At 40.9% G+C, this 13,293-nt stretch overlaps 1 protein-coding gene and 2 long non-coding RNA genes across 3 annotated transcripts; all 3 read left to right on the forward strand.

The window, feature by feature from the left end:
- On the forward strand, nt 1-777 carry LOC124878170. The gene is made up of 2 exons (XR_007040673.1): nt 1-525; nt 655-777. It is a non-coding gene; the product is annotated as an uncharacterized LOC124878170 (long non-coding RNA).
- A 5,386-nt stretch (nt 778-6,163) lies between these two features.
- LOC124858944 lies at nt 6,164-9,867 on the forward strand. Its single transcript, XM_047351290.1, has 2 exons — nt 6,164-6,462; nt 6,572-9,867. The coding sequence occupies exon 2, from the start codon at nt 7,791-7,793 to the stop codon at nt 9,357-9,359; it is 1,569 nt and encodes a 522-aa protein (XP_047207246.1). The 5' UTR covers nt 6,164-6,462; nt 6,572-7,790; the 3' UTR covers nt 9,360-9,867.
- Nucleotides 9,868-10,333: 466 nt separating this feature from the next.
- Nucleotides 10,334-11,136, forward strand: LOC124860408. Its single transcript, XR_007036342.1, has 2 exons — nt 10,334-10,584; nt 10,624-11,136. It is a non-coding gene; the product is annotated as an uncharacterized LOC124860408 (long non-coding RNA).
- Nucleotides 11,137-13,293: the final 2,157 nt, after the last annotated feature.

Below are 13,293 nucleotides of genomic sequence, written 5' to 3' on the forward strand. Positions count from 1 at the left end.
GATAATGGCTTTTACAGCTTCCTCCTCTAACACAGATGTTCACTGGAGTGAAGTAAACCAAAGGTCATACACTGTGGAATGCTTACTGCAAGAATTTCCATCACACTGACCTTGAAATGGAAATGGCCGATATAGTTGACAAAGATTTATGGGTGTCCAAGTTCAAAAGTCTGACAGCTGAGCTTGAACACATCACTCGCCAGAAAGCCCAGCTCGCCCAAAGTCACAAATGGAGCGAAATTGAAAGCCTCCCAACAACCGAGAAACTTGTGTTTGACACATGGAATGCTCTTCCTGACAGTTATAGAAACATGAAGAAGTATGCATTTGGAGTATTATCCATCTTTGGATCAACATACCTGTGCGAGCAGATATTCTCAAACCCAAACTACATCAAATCCAAATACCGCACCCGCCTTACAGATGAAAGCTTGTAGTCTTGCGTGAAGATTAAAGTTACATCTTACATGCCCGATGTTGAGAAGCTGTCCAGTGATGTCCAAAAAAAGAAGTCACATTAAACGGGTAAGAACACAATCCTGTTATAGGCACATATTTAGTAACAAAGTGGCTGTTTTTATAAAGTGATTTCTGATTTTTGCCAGTATATATTTGGAATGACACATAGGGATATTATTGTGTTTTGTTGCTCAGGTCCAGGATGGCTGCGTTGTATTGTGCGTGTCAAAAAAGAAGAGGATGCTGCTGCGTTTTACCCTTGCACTGACATACAGGTCCTTCTCAAAATATTAGCATATTGTGATAAAGTTCATTATTTTCCATAATGTCATGATGAAAATTTAACATTCATATATTTTAGATTCATTGCACACTAACTGAAATATTTCAGGTCTTTTATTGTCTTAATACGGATGATTTTGGCATACAGCTCATGAAAACCCAAAATTCCTATCTCACAAAATTAGCATATAATTAAAAGGGTTTCTAAACAAGCTATGAACCTAATCATCTGAATCAACGAGTTAACTCTAAACACCTGCAAAAGATTCCTGAGGCCTTTAAAACTCCCAGCCTGGTTCATCACTCAAAGCCCCAATCATGGGTAAGACTGCCGACCTGACTGCTGTCCAGAAGGCCACTATTGACACCCTCAAGCAAAAGGGTAAGACACAGAAAGAAATTTCTGAACGAATAGGCTGTTCCCAGAGTGCTGTATCAAGGCACCTCAGTGGGAAGTCTGTGGGAAGGAAAAAGTGTGGCAGAAAACGCTGCACAACGAGAAGAGGTGACCGGACCCTGAGGAAGATTGTGGAGAAGGGCCGATTCCAGACCTTGGGGGACCTGCGGAAGCAGTGGACTGAGTCTGGAGTAGAAACATCCAGAGCCACCGTGCACAGGCGTGTGTAGGAAATGGGCTACAGGTGCCGCATTCCCCAGGTCAAGACACTTTTGAACCAGAAACAGCGGCAGAAGCGCCTGACCTGGGCTACAGAGAAGCAGCACTGGACTGTTGCTCAGTGGTCCAAAGTACTTTTTTCGGATGAAAGCAAATTCTGCATGTCATTCGGAAATCAAGGTGCCAGAGTCTGGAGGAAGACTGGGGAGAAGGAAATGCCAGAAGTCCAGTGTCAAGTACCCACAGTCAGTGATGGTCTGGGGTGCCGTGTCAACTGCTGGTGTTGGTCCACTGTGTTTTATCAAGGGCAGGGTCAATGCAGCTAGCTATCAGGAGATTTTGGAGCACTTCATGCTTCCAACTGCTGAAAAGCTTAATGGAGATGAAGATTTCATTTTTCAGCACGACCTGGCACCTGCTCACAGTGCCAAAACCACTGGTAAATGGTTTACTGACCATGGTATCACTGTGCTCAATTGGCCTGCCAACTCTCCTGACCTGAACCCCATAGAGAATCTATGGGATATTGCGAAGAGAACGTTGAGAGACTCAAGACCCAACACTCTGGATGAGCTAAAGGCCGTTATCGAAGCATCCTGGGCCTCCATAAGACCTCAGCAGTGCCACAGGCTGATTGCCTCCATGCCACGCCGCATTGAAGCAGTCATTTCTGCAAAAGGATTCCCGACCAAGTATTGAGTGCATAACTGTACATGATTATTTGAAGGTTGACGTTTTTTGTATTAAAAACACTTTTCTTTAATTGGTCAGATGAAATATGCAAATTTTGTGAGATAGGAATTTCGGGTTTTCATGAGTTGAATGCCAAAATCATCCGTATTAAGACAATAAAAGACCTGAAATATTTCAGTTAGTGTGCAATGAATCTAAAATATATGAATGTTAAATTTTCATCATTATATTATGGAAAATAATTAACTTTATCACAATATGCTAATATTTTGAGAAGGACCTGTAATTGGCATTTGCAGAAGACTAACGAGAAGAGGATAATGCACAGAAATCAAACTTAAACTGTAGTATTTTAATTTTATTTACTTTACCTTTTCAAAAGGCTGCTGTTTTATTGCACTCTGTCTGTTGCCCAGATAAGGGGGGAAAGAGAAGAGGATTGTATTGTATTATTGAGGATTGAAGAGGAGTGCATTTTATTTCCATGGAGAGGTCTGAAATTACAGGAGGCCTGTTATGCACGTTCAATTTTTTTTGAATCCTCAAAATAAAAATGACATCAGAAATCTGATTTCTTTATTGTATTTTTATAATTTCATCAATGCAAAGAAACATAATACATTAATATTGTAATGGAAGTTAAACTTATAGCACCATCGTACAACAGAATGGTGAATTGGTGCTGCAGGGAAAAATGAACATTTAATCATAAATGCTTATTATGCATTTGAGCCTACTTGGTCATTTTGATAGTAGGCTAACATAGACACTTACAGCATGCGTTGCCTTCATTGTAAGGCTTATATAAGGTTTTTAATTTTTTGCGGCTCCAGACAGCTTTGTTTTTTTTTTTATTTTTTGTCCAATATGGCTCTTCCAACATTTTGGGTTGCCGACCCCTGCTCTAAACTTTCATCTTGAACAAGGAGAAGACTGATCAGAGATGCAGCCAAGAGGCCCATGATCTCTCTGGATGAACTGCAGAGACCTACAGCTGAGGTGGGAGAGTCTGTCCATAGGACAACAATCAGTTGTACAATGCACAAATCTGGCCTTTATGGAAGAGTGACAAGAAGAAAGCCATTTCTCAAAGATATCCATAAAAAGTCTTGTTTAAAGTTTGCCACAAGCAACCTGGGAGACACACCAAACGTGGAAGAAGGTGCACTGGTCAGATGAAGACAAAATCCAACTGTTTGGCCACAATGCAAAACGATATGTTTGGCGTGAAAGCAACACAGCTCATCACCCTGAACACACCATCCCCACTGTCAAACATGGTGGTGGCAGCATCATGCTTTGGGCCTGCTTTTCGCTAGGAGGGACAAGGAAGATGGTCAAACGTTATGGGAAGATGGAAGAGGCCAAATACAGGACCATTCTGGAAGAAAACCTGTTGGAGTTTGCAAGAGACCTGAGACTGGGACGGAGATTTATCTTCCAACAAGACAATGATCCAAAACATAAAACCAAATCTACAATGGAATGGTTCACAAATAAACGTATCCAGGTGTTGGAATGGCCAAGTCAAAGTCCAGACCTGAATCCAATCAAGAATCTGGAAAAAGCTGAAGACTGCTGTTCACAAACGCTCTCCATCCAACCTTCCAACCTTACTGAGCTCGAGCTGTTTTGCAAGGAAGAATGGGCAAGAATTTCAGTCTCTCGATGTGCAAAACTGATAGAGACATACCCCAAGCGACTTGCAGCTTTAATTGCAGCAAAGGGTGGAGCTACAAAGTATTAACGCAAGGGGGCCAAATAATATTGCACGCCCTACTTTACAGTTTTTTATTTGTTTGACACATCCAATAAATTTCATTCCACTTCACAATTGTGTCCCACTTGATTCTTCACAAAAAATTTGAATTTTATATCTTTATGTTTAAAGCCTGAAATGTGGCAAGAGGTTGAAAATGCGAAAGTATTTGGCCCCCTTGAAATTCCAGGAGGCATATATATATATATATACATATATATTGAAATTCCAGGAAGCATATATATATATATATATATATATATATATATATATATATATATATGTCGTTCAGGAAATTATTAGGCCCGAGCAGCAAAGCAGCTGCGAAGGCCTATTGTAATTCGAATGTTTATTATTATTATTAGGCCCGAGCAGCAAAGCAGCTGCGAAGGCCTATTGTTATTCGAATGTTTATTATTATTATTATTATTATTATTATTCAGGCAAGAAATGAATCGCCTTTTTCGCGGCTTTAACATATTCAAAAAGTCTGCAAATTTGGCAGAGCCATCAGTCGTGGTGAAAATTTACGTATTTTAAGGGTTTCACGAAAGTCGAAATTTACGTATTTTAAGGGTTTCACGAAAGTCGAAATAAAAATGGCTCAACAGCGCCCCCCTGAAATTTTCAAAAAACCATCCGCATTGACCTTAGTTTATTGTACAGTTATGAAATTTGGAACACTTGTAGAACTCCCCAAGACTCTCTTGCACCCACGTCCTTTAATAAACAGGAAGTCGGCCATCTTGGATTGAGTTTTGAATTTTGACCCCATTTTTGCCGTTTATAGCCTCCGTATTTGATCAAACTCCTCCTACAGATTTTGAATGATCGCCTTGAAATTTGGTCAGTTTGCACAGAAGGGATGGCGGATCTAAAGTTATCAAAATTGTGACTTTTGGAGCATGCTGAGGGGGTGGAGCCAGGCCTCAAAGTTTGACGACTCGCCAAAAAAATTGAAATTGTTATAGCTCTTACTAGTAAAGTCGCAGACACACAAAACTTTCTGGTATTGATCCACATCTGGCCCCAAACAATATTCAATGGTCACATCCTGCCATCATCTAAGCCCCGCCCCCTGAGAACAGGAAGTACCATGTTTTACTGTGAAAGTTCCAAATTTCCTAATCAACACGAAACTGTCCCTAGTGACAGATAACAAGATGGTCTAAGTTGGTTTGGAACACAGAGACTTTAGGCGGGAGGGTGTGGCCATGGCGGCGTGGCGATGACAGACGTCACGCCATGGCCTTACGTTTGCCTGTTATTTCCACATTTCTAAGCCGATCGCCACCAAACTCAATAGGATTGATACTGGTCCAGCCCCCTAAAGATTTCCAGTGATAAAATTGGTGGGCGTGGCCTAATTGCTCAACAGCGCCCTCTAGGAGCACTAAAACAACCAGCCCCAAGCCATGCTGTGTCCCAGGTGTATGACATTCAGTACACTTATGTAACTTCTCAAGACCTACAAAAAAGTCTCTTGGACCCATTGTCCAAACCCCACAGGAAGTCGGCCATTTTGGATCAAAGCCGCCATTTTGTCTCATTTACACACATGGAATCTGAGCAAACTCCTCCTACAGCTTATGACTTACAGAAATCGAAATCAATGTATACACGTAGTATACATGATCATGAGTTAATGATGGACATTTTGACACAGTCAATTAATGACATCATTAAGAAACTAATGAGTATAGCTTCCATCAGGAAGGTCGATTTACTCCGAAATGAATATGGTTGATCTTTGTCAGCCCCCAAACACCACTATTGGATTACATTGAAATATGGATTAACAGCACCCCCTAGGATATTTCAAGTGCTCTATCTCCCTCATACATCATCAGATCCACTTGAAATGTAGTATACATCATCAGGGATCAATGCTGAACATGTTGGCACAGGCAATTCATCGCGTTGTTTTAGCCCTGCCCACAAATAAACAAGTGAGTGCAGCTTCCATCTGGAAGGTCCGATTTACTGCAAATTTTGAATGTTAATTGACTCATTTAAGGTATCGCCCCTAATGACGACAACCAATCAGCATCCACGGTTACGCCCCTTGGACACACCACCTGCTTGACCACGTGACCTCCTGCCCACATGGCACCCACATGGCGCCCACATGGCGCCAACTGGAAGTCCCGCCCTCACCGGAAGTCCCACCCACCTGTCAAAAAGTTTGATGAAAGGGTGTACTTCAATTCTCTCTATTGTTCATGTTCTTACAAATCTTTTGTACAACTGAAACTTGAAACTTGCAACAAAATGCATTGTTGCCTTTATTTATTTACAAAAATGTATGAAGCAGTGTGCTTGTGTATGAAGGGGTGGGGAAATGGGGTGTTTGGTGGGGGTGGGTGTTTAGAACTGTGTGACATTACATGTGCTTTGGAGCAGTGACATCACACTACTTCAAAGCACATGACATCACCCTAGATCTAAGAACAGAGATGACATCACAGAGCCTTAAACGTGTACACTTTTAATTCTGAGGCCAGAATGGTCCAGTATACTAGTGTTTCTGGACATATAGTTTTAAGATTTTAAAGATCATTTACAATTCACAAAGATATTCTGAAGATGCCTGAATTCAGAAAGCATGAACCACTTCCAACGAAGTCAACGAAAGGAGATTCATCTTTAATAGGTGCCAATTCTCCCTCTTTACCACACTTGGCTGAGGAACTAATCTTGGATAGATTTGATCAGGTTACGAACGATGTTAATAAACTATTGTGTTTGTGTTCCATTTGCAGACAAGAGGAAAGGATTGGGATTACAACAGTAAATGGGATCTGTAGAATAACTCAACCTGGTCACTATAATGAAGAAGTGATATCCTATTTGAAAGATTTTTTTGCAAGTCGACGGGCTTCGATAAGGGCAGATTATGAACAATCTAACAGTAAACGGGCATCCACATTAACTGATATTCTTGAAGAGGAATCCACTGTTAACAATTTGATTACAAATGAGTCACCAAAAAGATCTATCAGAGACAGTAATACCACTGATAAAGACAGACCCAGTGAAGATCAGAAGCCTGAACCAAAAGCCTCCAAAACCATCTGGCAAAGGGTGAAATCAGCTTTTAAGGGCTTAGGAAAGTGCAAATCTCCTAAAAAGAGGAAACAGGATGAGGAGAAAGACTTAGATGATGATGCTTTTAACAAAAGCAGTGTAAGAGACTCATCTACATCCTCTCTGGAGTCAAAGTTCCCAACAACACTGCCAACATCATCAACTGCTTCAAAAGATCTGAACTCTGTCCATGTAGAGCTGGTACCTGTGGGAGTAAAAGATAAATGTAAACCCGGTGAAATACTCTGCTCTGGCCTTGTAGAGCCAATCACTGAGGCTGGGAAAGAGGACTGTAAGTCGGTGGACACTAAAGCACGTTCAACAGATCTGCCGCACAGTATTGAGGTGGAATCCACTGTCTCCGATGTCATTGCAAAAAAAGAGCTGGCTAGTAAAACCAAATCCCAAGAGGATTATTCTTCTTTGAATGCCAGTGCATCTGGGGGTGAACATTTTGGGAAACTGCCACAAAGAGACTCTACATCTACCACAAACTGTAACATCGCTGATACAGATGGACACAGTGAAGATCAGAAGTCTAAACCGAATGCCCCCACAACCTTCATTCAAAGACTGAAATCAGCTTTTAAGGGTTTAGGAAAACACAAATCTATTAAAAAGAGACTAAATGCTGAGGCCGATGCTGGAGAGGACGAATGCAAGCCAGAGGGGACTGAAACATTTTCCTCTGTCCATATAGAGGCGATCACCGAGGTAGAAGGTCAAGAATTCAAATCAGAGGACCCTGGTGTTATCCATGTCGATTCAACCAGTGAGGCAGAAAAGAAACAATGTAACTCAGAGGAGACTCCTTCTTATCTGCCCTATGATGGTTTTTCCCATTTAACAGGAAATATTGAAGAGGAGTCAACTGTCACAGATTTCGTTAAAAATATGGTGTCAACAAGTGAAACCAAATCGCAAAAAGAATCTTCTCATTTGGATTCCAGTGAGCCTGGAGGCGAACTTATTGGAAAGGCATCTAGCTTTAGGTTACCTAGCTATACAAGCCATTCACAAGAAGGATCTACATTTATCACAGACAATAGCATCACGGATACATATGAAACCAGTGACGATCAAGAGTCCAAACTCACAGGCTCTGTAACCTTCATTAAAAGACTGAAATCAGCTCTTAAGGGCTCAGGAAAACACAAATCTATTAAAAAGAGACTAAATGCTGAGGCCAAGGCTGGAGAGGACGAATGTAAGCCAGATGGGACTGAAACATTTTCCTCTGTCCATGTAGAGATGATCACTGAGGTAGAAGGTGAAAAATTTAAATCAGAGGACCCTGGTGTTATCCATGTCGATTCAACCAGTGACGCAGAAAAGAAACATTGTAAGTCAGAGGAGACTCCTTCTTATCTGCCCTATGATGATTTTTCCCATTTAACAGGAAATATTGAAGAGGAGTCAACTGTCACAGATTTCGTTAAAAATATGCAGTCAACAAGTGAAACCAAATCGCAAAAAGAATCTTCTCATTTGGATTCCAGTGAGCCTGGAGGCAAACTTATTGGAAAGGCATCTAGCTTTAGGTTACCTAGCTATACAAAAGATTCACAAGAGGCTCTGAAAGGCTCTGAAACCTTCATTCAAAGGGTGAAATCAGGTGTTAATGACTTAGGAAAACACAAACAATGTCAAAAAGACCAACAGACCGAGAAGAAGGACTTATCAGAAGGTAGCAGCAAAAGTATTGCTCCTGACACTGTATCAATTACAACAAAATTGGACCAGAGTTCTTTCTATACAGAGGCAATCAGTCAGTCAGAAACTGAAGGATTTAATTCAGAGGAGATCCAACCAGTGGGTACGTCTATGAGTAAGACGGTTTGCTGCATGCCTTCTCTACTCTGTACAAAATTCACTTACACTACATCTGACCCGATAAAATCCAAACTCCAAGCTCGGCATCTAGATTCACCTGATCAGAGTGAAAATGAAGCATGTCAATTACAAAAGACCAAAACACTCTCCCCTGAGATCTCTGCCATATCCTTATCTCAAAAACCACAGCATACTGAAAAGAAGCACATTCAAATAGGCATGGATCTTCAGAAAGAAATTACATCTATACCAGCAGAGTGGTTGGCTCACTTAAAACAATTAATTACCAATGACATTATAAGGATCTTTGATTTTTCTGAAAAAAACATTTCTGATGCTATTTACATTAAATTAGAAACCATCAGAGACACATTGATTGTTAGCATGGAGTCAACCTTTGAAGAGTTTATTAAAAGCACACATATGCCCTCTACCAGCTCATCTACGGCATGTGAGAGAGCAAAATACCCTCAAATGGAAACTCCCAGTAAAGCTAGTTACCCCACAAGCCATTACCCTAGTATCCCAGGCCACCATGCCAGAAACACCTGTCACAAGAAAAGACCGTGGTACTTTTGTTTTAAAAAGAATAATAAGGTTGCACCATTGCCACCATCACAACAAAACTGAGTCTATATATGTGTGTATATATATATATATATATATATATATATATATAGGGAAGTATAAATTGTGGTTTTCGCACACATTATAAAACGTAAACATATTTCTAAAATCAAACAAAACAGGGAACCAAAAAGATGAATAGTATAACATAAGTAAAACACGTTTAACCCCCAATGAGACTGATTGGCCAACCAGTTACCTTGAATTATAATCCTATTCACCACATTTAACAAAAACTTAGGTAACAGTAAACAATTCAGTCTAAGATAGCTTTATTTTCAAAGAAAGTCAGTCAGAATCTGTAAAATATCTGGTGGCTGCATTGGAATTTGCATGTCCTCCCTGTGCATGTGTGGGTTCTCTCCAGGTACTCTGGCTTCCCCCTATAAAAGCTGACCTTTAAAAAAAATGACATTTTAAAATAAAAAAAACAGCTTGAATTGCATAATAATAGCCTCAACAATAATTACGTAAAAATTTTATATTAAAATTATTTTATATGAATGGAAAATGAAATTTATTTCATAATAATGAGCTAAGAGTGTAATATGCATTCAATTATTTCACAATTTAATTGTCACATTAAATCAGTCAGTCATTTTCTACTGCTTATTCCATAGTGGGTCATGGGTAAGCTGGTGCCTATCTCCACCAGTTTATGGGCAAGAGGCAGGGTATGCCCTGGACAGGTCACCAGCGAGTCGCAGGGAAACACACAGACAACCATGCACACACTCATACACCTAAGGGCAATTTAGAGAGACCAATTAACCTAACAGGCATTTCTTTGGACTGTGGGAGGAAGCCATGCAAACTCCATGCAGAAAGACCCCTGGCTGGGAATTGAACCCAGGACCTTCTTGCTGCAAGGCAACAGTGCTACCAACTGCACCACCATGCAGCCCCTTAATATAAGCATTATTTGTATTTTTTTTTTTTTGCAATGATTATGAATATGAGAGTATATTATTTGATATTAATATATATATATATATATGTACTTATATGTACTTGTATTTATAGTATAGTGTAGATATATGTGGAGATATGTAGAGATATATGATGAAACTCAGCTATGCTTATCTATAGCATAAATGGGGACTCGAACTTCGGACTCGCACATACAGTGATTTCAGACTCAAACAGACTTTAGGCACTCAATAAATTTTAGACAACTCGCGATTTGAGACTTGTGAACTATTTTTTATTTTTAATTAGGCCCAAGCAGGTAGGCCTGCAAGGGCCTATTGTAATTGCTCGGTTTAAGGTAGGCCTGCAAGGGCCTATTGTAATTGCTCCGTTTATTCATTTATTGTTCAGGCGACAAATGAATTGCCTTTTTTGCGGCTTTAACATATTCAAAAACTCACCAAACTACCCAAAATTGTCTCCCTAGTGAAATTTAAGGTTTTTAATGGAATTGAAAATGGGCGTTGCCAAACGGCTCTACAGCGCCCCCTAAAGTGAGATAGGCCAAATGGTAAGTCCTAGAGAGTTCAAATTTGGTTAGATCTCCCCAAATCATGAAAAAAAAGTCTCTGGGGGTATGCCGTAAAACCAACAGGAAGTCGGCCATTTTGGGTCAAAGGGTAATTTTTGGACATTTTTCACTTTTCATACATGTCGAACTTTAACAAACTCCTCCTAGGGATTTTGAGCTACCGGCTTCATATTTGGTCAGTATGTAGTTAAGGCATTGGGGATTAAAAGTTATCAAAATTGTGAGTTTTTGAGCATGTTGCAGGGACGAGACCAGGCCTCAAATTTAGCCTTCTCGCCGCAAATTTCGAACAGTAATAACTTTCACATAAATTGGCTGAAATACACCAAACCTGGTATTATTGAACCCTCTCAGGTCACCAACAATCCTATGGGGTCAAATGATGACATCATCAAAGTCACGCCCCTTGAGAACAGGAAGTCACTTATTTCACTTACAAACATGCCTCTCTGACCATCTTGACCCATTCAACTTGAAACTGTGTCAGAAGACAGATAACTAGTGGGTCAAATTTCATTTGAAGCACAGTGGCTTTTCATAAAAGGGCGTGGCCATGGTGGCGCGGCGAAGTTGGACGTCACGCCATGGCCATACGTTCGGCTTTAATTTCCACATACATCATCTGATCTGCACCAAATTCAATGTGATTGATCATTGTCCAGTCCCCAACAGAGATCTGAGCAGATATTTGGTGGGCATTCCCTAATTTGTCCACAGCGCCCCGTAGAAAATTATAAAAAATCAGCCTCAAGCCATGCTTTGACTGAGGATTATGAAATTTGGTACACATATTTCACTTGTCAAGACCTACAACTTGGAGCGTTGGTCCAAACCCAACAGGAAGTGGGTTATTAGGCCCGAGCAGGAAAACTGCAAGGGCCTATTGTAATCGCTCGAATTCTTATTCTTTATTCTTTTTTCCGGGGACTTTTGGCGGGGCAATATGGGGACTTTGCCATGCCCCAAAACTCACCAAATTTTACCCAAAATTGTCCCCCGCGTGAAATTTTCGTTCTTTAATGTCGTCGTCAGTGGGCGTGGCCAAACCACGTAGCCACGCCCCCAAACGTGAGATGGCCCGAACCGTAAGTCGTAGAGATCTGAAATTTGGCACAATGCTAGAACTCCTCAAACCAAGAACAAAAGTCACTTGGGGGTATGCCCTAAAATGCACAGGAAGTCGGACATTTTGGGTCAAAGGCCGATTTTTGCCCGTTTTTCACTTTTACTCACCTTGAACTTTAACGAACTCCTCCTAGGCATTTTGAGCTATCGCCTTCATATTTGGTCTATATGCTGATAAGGCATGGGGGATTAAAAGTTATCAAAATCGTGAGTTTTTGGCCATGTTAAGGGGGCGTGGCCGGGACACGAAAATGGCGTTTGTGCCCAAAGTGAAAAAATGTAATAACTTTCCCAAATTAATGCCAAATCACACCAAAGTTGGCATGAAGGAGGACATTTGAGTTCCCGACAATCCTATGGGGTTATATTGTGACATCATCAAAGCCACGCCCCATCAGAACCGGAAGTCGCTTTTTTCACTTGGAAAGGTGCCTCTCTGACCCTCTTGACCCAATCAACTTGAAAGTGTTTCAGAAGACAGATAACTAGTGGGTCTAACTTCGTTTGAGGCACAGTGACTTTTCATAAAAGGGCGTGGCCATGGCGGCACGGCGAAGTCAGACGTCACGCCATGGCCATACGTTTGCCTCTAATTTCCACATAGATCATCTGATCTGCAACAAATTCAATGTGATTGATCCTAGTCCAGTCGCCAACAGAGATCTGATGCCATATTTGGTGGGCGTGGCCAAATGTGTCCACAGCGCCCCCTAGAAAACTTACAAAAATCAGCCCCAAGCCATGCTTTGACCGAGGATTCTGAAATTTGGTACACATATGTACCTTCTCACGACCTACAAAAAAGTCTATTGGAGCATTGGTCCAAACCCAACAGGAAGTCGGACATTTTGGATTGAAGTTGCCATTTTGACCCTCTTTTGGGCGTTTTTAGCCCGCATATCTGAGCAAACTCCTCCTACAGCTTTTGACTTAGAGACTTGAAAATCACTCAGTATACTCTTAAGGGATTGGGGATTAAAAGTTATCAAAAACTTTTTGATACATGAAAGCGTGTGGGCGTGGCCACGCCTCAAAATATGACTTCTCGCCATAAAACACTACATTGATATAGCTCCTACAAGGAAAGTCACAGACAAATGAAACCTTCTGGGATTGATCTGCCTCTAGGCCTGAACAATATTCACTTGTCAGATGCTGACATCATCGAAGCCCCGCCCCTGACAACAGAAAGTGTCCCGTTTTCCTTTACAGAATCAGTGTTTGATGTTCTTCACCTAATCAATGTGAAACTGTCCCAAGTAACAGATAACATGATGGTTTTACACAGTCGCCAGTACTGACTGCTTTAGC

The sequence above is a fragment of the Girardinichthys multiradiatus genome, chromosome 2, assembly GCF_021462225.1.
Source record: "Girardinichthys multiradiatus isolate DD_20200921_A chromosome 2, DD_fGirMul_XY1, whole genome shotgun sequence".
Classification (NCBI taxonomy): domain Eukaryota; kingdom Metazoa; phylum Chordata; class Actinopteri; order Cyprinodontiformes; family Goodeidae; genus Girardinichthys; species Girardinichthys multiradiatus.

Coding starts and splice junctions, on each gene's coding strand:
- LOC124858944 (XM_047351290.1), top strand. CDS start 7,791: ATGGTGTCAACAAGTGAAACCAAATCGCAAAAAGAATCTTCTCATTTG.